General features: G+C 39.0%; 1 protein-coding gene across 1 annotated transcript in view; it reads left to right on the top strand.

The window, feature by feature from the left end:
- Window positions 1–5635, top strand: part of si:ch73-181d5.4 (death-inducer obliterator 1) — a 311270-nt gene extending 305635 nt beyond the window's left edge. Inside the window, exon 18 of the mRNA XM_037683844.1 lies at window positions 5444–5635. Coding sequence (XP_037539772.1) covers window positions 5444–5635 — 192 coding nt within the window. The remainder of the gene's footprint in view (window positions 1–5443) is intronic.
- Window positions 5636–6009: the final 374 nt, after the last annotated feature.

The raw sequence follows: 6009 nt of genomic DNA, 5'->3' as shown, positions 1-6009 counted from the left end.
ACAGACAGACAGACAGACAGACAGACAGACAGACAGACAGACAGACATACATACATACATACATACATACATACAGACATACATACATACATACAGACAGACAGACAGACAGACAGACATACATATATACATACATACAGACAGACAGACAGACAGACAGACAGACAGACAGACAGACAGACAGACAGACAGACAGACAGACATACATACATACATACATACATACATACATACATACAGACAGACAGACAGACAGACAGACAGACAGACAGACAGACAGACAGACATACATACATACATACCTGTTTTTCCTTTCTAGGACCCAGTGGAGATGGTGTCTATCTGGGGTGCACCCTGGTCAGTTCTTCAGTTCATCACAGGACCACATAAAGAAAAGACAAGCAACCATTCACAGTCCCACCCACACCTAGGGACAATTAAGTTACCAATTTATGTAACTTGCATGCTAGTGGTCTGTGGGAATAAATCAGAGTAAATCTTCTTTTACATGGGGAACACCTGCAAACTCCACACAGACCGGAAGGACTTTCTGTCTGTGAGACAACAACTGTAATGACTACACTGCTGCGATAACTGTGCAGAAACAAATAGCCTACAAATGTTAATAAACTGAAGCAACTTTATAACAAAAACTGGAGCAACATTCGTGCATATTGATAAGAATAATTGCTGCTAAAGATGGTTCTAAAGCAATTGAACAATATGGTGCACTTAGTTTGTTCTTTTCCATTTTGGCTTAATTTTCACTTAATTATAATAAATAACTTGTGTAATAATGACATGGTGCAATCTGTTACATATTACATTAGAATTACTTTAATTAATATTTTTTAATTGTTTTTGGTAAAGACAAGATTCCTTAAATTGTGCCCTGATGTGTAAAACCCTGGAATTACCAGAGGGTGGACAGTTTTTTCCATTAAGATTCACTTAAGATACTCTCAAACTTACTTAGTGTGTTGTATTAAAAAAGAACAATAGAAAGTTTTTCAGAAAAAAAAAATCACTATTAAATGTAGTCCATGAAAATGTTGTTTACAAAACATCTTCAGACAAAGTGATTCAAATTAATCTTGTTGTTTTTAATTACACAGTGTACCCAAGTTTTTCTTCTCACTCTGTTCCCACAAATAGGTTTTCTTCACAAGCAAGTCAATTCTGAGTCATTAAAATGTGTGAAACTGAATAGTTTCATCTAATTTGTGGGAGCAAAATGTTTAAAGAAAAAAGGACAAAATTTCGGGAAAGAAAATCTCTACTGATGCCATTTTTTTTTAATTGAGCTCATTTTACCTTAAGGTGACGTGCTGAAATGAAGAAATTATTTCTGTATTGAATTTGCTTTATTTTTAAAACGTATAATCAGATTTTCCTTCTCTTTGACCATTGTAATCCCTTCTCTCTTGTTTTCTACTTTTTTCATGCTTTTACCACACACAAAAATATCTATTCCTTGAGTGAATTGTCAATATAATCCTCATGTGACAGCCCTTTATAACATATCATTACTAAGTATGAAATATTACAGTACACCTCTCTCTACTCTGTTACAAATTATGACACCACTTTAGAATAAGGCTCCCCTTTTAGATGGCTAATAAAAAGTTTATAGATAGGTTATCAATTCTGCTATAAGCACTTTATACATCATTAATAACTGCTTATTATGCATTAATTAAGGGTGACAGAGACAAAATTGACCAGTTTCTTGCCAAATAGTGAGTCAAATCTATTCACCTGTTCATCTAGCATTGTTATATAAAACATTTCAGACTAAGTTACTGTATTTTCTGGCGTATAAGTCACAGTTTTTTTGCATAGATTTGCCAGTTCTGAGACTTATACAGGCAGCACGGTGGCACAACTGGTAGAGCTGCTGCCTCTCAGCGAGCAGGTCCCTGGTTCAAATCCTGGTCCGGGGGCCTTTCTGGGTGGAGTTTGCATGTTCTCTCCATGCATACGTGGGTTTTCTTAAGGTACTCCGGTTTCCTCCCACAGACCAAAAACATGCATGTTAGGCTGATTGTTAACTCTAAATTGTCCTTAGGTGAGAGTGAGAGAGTGAATGGTTGTCTCATTTGTCTCTATGTGTCCCTGTGATGGACTTGCGACCCATCTAGGATGTACCCCGCCCCTCGCACAGTGATTGCAGGACATGGGCACCGGCGACCCCCGTGACCCAAAAATGGAAGAAGTGGGTAAAGATAATGGATGAATGAGACTTATACACCAAAGTGACTTATATTAGTTTTTTTTCCATATTCATAATGCAATGAATTCACAATAATATTTAATACTGTATTTTATCATTGCAATATAAGTATCTACAACTAATATTATATGCTAAATAAATAGGTTTACAAATGCTTATTGTGCTCACAAGGTAGTAACTTAGTCTGAAATGTTTAATATAAAAACTCTAGATGAAATATATAGGTGGCAGATTTGGCTCAGTATTTGGCCAGAAACTGGTCAGCTTTGTTTCTCTGTCACCATTAATTAATGCATAATAAGCAGTTATTAATGGTTTATAAAGTGTTTATAATGGAATTAACAATATATCTATAAACTGAGTAATGGTATTTTATAAAGGACTGTCACATGAGGATTATGGCAATGCTCTCAAGGAATAGATATTTTGGTGTGTGGTAAAAGCATAAAAAATGTATAAAACAAGAGAAGGATTATGTTGGTCAAAGAGAAGGAAAACCTGATTATAAATTAAAAAAATTAAACAAATTCAACACAGAAATAATGTATAAACTATTTATTAGCCATCTATAAGGGAAGCCTTATTGTAAAGTGGTACCCAAATTATATTGTTCTATCATGCTGCAAGGATGCCTACATGTGTCCTTGGTGAACACCAGTCTGTGCACAAGTACATTCTTCGCCACTCTTCCTCTTCTAACCCAACCTGTCAGATCTGAACCAACCCAGAGCATTTAGCGCTGTTTTCCCCTGCTGAACCCTGGTCCACCTCACAGCTCCTCAGGGCCACGTCTCTCGGCCCAGCTGATCACAAGTGCTTCAGCTGCAGCTGACAGCCTCGGGGCTTATGAGATGGTGCTGCAGCTTCCAGACAACAGCATGAAAAGCTCCAGACTATGACAACACGACCCTATATGACCTCTGAGATATATTTACACACAGACACACGCAGGTCACAACCAGCACCACCACACACACTCAGACATGTGCGCACTACGATAAAAGGGACATTCAAGCAAACAGCGACTATTACCATTGACTACTCTGTAAACCTTGTTAAAATTAAACAGAAGAAGGAATATTAGCAGCAATGTTGTAACAAAATGGTATACTCCCTTTTCTGAATGTGTGTCAGAGCTGTTCACATGTTTCAACTTCCCGCAGGTACGTAATGATCACATCTTTTCTTTGTTTTTTTTTTTCTCAGAAAGATAAAGGAGATGTGATAAAACGGTGTTCACCGTCCACATTGTTAACACGAGCAAACACAGCACATTTAATGTCTCATCCTTGTTCAAAGACTCGGAAGCTAAGATATAGAAGCTGACAGGGAGCTGCTGTGCCTCTGCTGGCTTTGCTGTAAACTTTGAAATGAAAGAGAAAGGAGTTATTGGGCACTTTAAAGTTTAATCTGTGCTCCTGATCATTATGTGAAGCTCGATGCTTTCTGCCTGAGGAATCAGTGTTTTTCATTATAAGAAGGGTAATCTCTAGTAATCATAATAAGCCTGGCATTTTCTCTTTATCAGCGTAAAGAAGGCCATTCTTGTCCCAAGGGCTGTGTTATTATCATGTTGTTAGATGTGTGTAAGTGTGTGCTCATTTGTCTTCTCTGGGTGTTGTGATAGTCTAACTCAACACCAGCAGGTCCCCGAGGGGAAAATCAAGACCACGGACAGTCATATGAAGAGCAGACCGGGCGTAGAAGACACCTTTAAAACTGAAGAGAAGAAGGAATCCTGAGCTACTAATTACTGTCAGACACTGAAACAGCCAAGCCTGATGGGAAATGGAGTAAACGAGTTATTCAAAGAGCTCCACAGTGTCAGACAGTATACTTGGTTTCAAACTGACTGGGCCAAATAAAAGGTCCAGCCCATGTGACTGTGTATGGTTGAATAGTGATGCTGATCTCCGTTCTTATTACGCATTATATATATTTATAATACTTTAAATTTTTTTTTTTTTTTGGTTTTTGTTTTGTTTGTTGTTATTTATTTTTGGTATATGAGCATATGTATGTGTGTAAGTGTGGAAATCTGGAAACTGACCAACTGAACTGACCTTTGGGGATAAATAAAGTTGTCTGATCCGGATCACACAACTCGTAGTTAGTTTAGCTGTCAAACAACGACATGCTGTTCAAATCTACTTGTTGATTTTTACTCTTGTGGATTTGTAAATAAAAATGGCAAAAATGACACCCCAAAAGTATAATTCTTCCATTCGTTCTCTAATCTTGTTAAACCCTGTTCAGGGTCGTTGTGCTGGTGTTTGTCCCACCAGTTCACAAAGTCTGGACACTGTTGCTAATCTCCAGTCTAATGCAGAGCTGACACAGACACATAGACTCACTCACTCTTGGTCCTGAAGACCATTCAGAATTTTAAGTTCAACTAACTTGCATGCTTTTGGACAATAGGAGGAATCCAGAAAAAACTCCACACAGAAAGACCCAGCCAGGGTTCAAACCCAGAATATTTCTGCTGTGAAGCCACAGGACCGTTTTTAACTAGCTGAACCACCGTGCAGCCATTAATGCACTGATGTTTTTAAATTTTGATTGGTAAATTAAACTTTTGTGTATTTTAAAATTATGGACCATAATGCAAACAAATATATTTGTATACAGTAGTCTCTCATTTATCACGGGGGATCCATACCCTAAGCCCTGAGATGAGTGAAAAACTGTGAAGTAGGAATAGTAGTACAAGTAGCAAGTAGTAGTATATTGTAGTATGTGTATATAAATGTAACCCCGTGGTTTTTGTTCATGTCGGTTGTAATTATTAGAGAACTCATAAATAAGAACATGGAGTTTAATATATGTTCAGTTTGTGTTTATGGAATATGCAAAACTATTGTGTTTGGAGTTTAATATATGTTCAGTTATTGTTTGAAAAAAAAAACCCAATGTAACTGTAATATGTGGTTGCTTGGGATTTTATTTTGGTGGTCGGGGAAGGAGGGCTTCCGGTACGAGAGGGGAGGTGACGAGAGCGACAGGGAAGATGGAGGACATCACTGTTGCTGTGAACTGTCACTGCTGCCGTGGACTATTGCGGTGGGGGAACACCCCACTGAACTGCTGTTCTTGCCAGTGAGGGGGTAGACAAGGACTCCCATCGACCTGTGGAGGTTGAAGCTGCGTGGGTGACTAACCCCGTGGAGAACAATCCCGTTAGGTCGCTAGCTCTGTGGCTACCGCTAGCGGGCTTCGGCGAACGGTTGGTGGCTAGCCAGCCGGGAGAGACGCGTGGACCTCGGAGAACGGTTGGCGGATAGCCAGCTGTGTGTAACGCGAGGACCTCAGCGTGGATTCTTCAACCTTGGGGAGGACATTGGACAGAAGCAGACGGACTACGGCACGTACGACCTCCTGGAGAGGGACGTATTCAGGTGATGCGGGACATGGTTGTTGGGGACGTTAATGGGAAGAGCGGGAAGCGCGCGAGTGCACCAACATCAGGCCTGCGACGACCGAGACTAATTTTTAGCTGCCGGCTTTAAGTTTCCTTTCTGTTTAACGAGGTTAATCGTACCATTTCTATTTCATTACTGACTGAAGAAACTGTGCTATTGTTCATTAAACTGTTTATTTGTTTAAAACGTATGCTTATTCTACTGTGTTATACTTCATGGTATAAGGGGTATACATTTAGAATATTCAGGTAGAGATACCAACCAATTTAAAGAACTCGGGTTAGCCACCCCCATAACGCCAAGGACGCTAGGGGGCGCTACATATATATATATATATATATATATATTTATATA

The sequence above is a fragment of the Nematolebias whitei genome, chromosome 11 (genome assembly GCF_014905685.2).
Source record: "Nematolebias whitei isolate Nwh7 chromosome 11, NemWhi1, whole genome shotgun sequence".
Classification (NCBI taxonomy): domain Eukaryota; kingdom Metazoa; phylum Chordata; class Actinopteri; order Cyprinodontiformes; family Rivulidae; genus Nematolebias; species Nematolebias whitei.
Note: the sequence above shows the minus strand (reverse complement) of the source record. Positions and strands in the feature narration are given on the sequence as shown.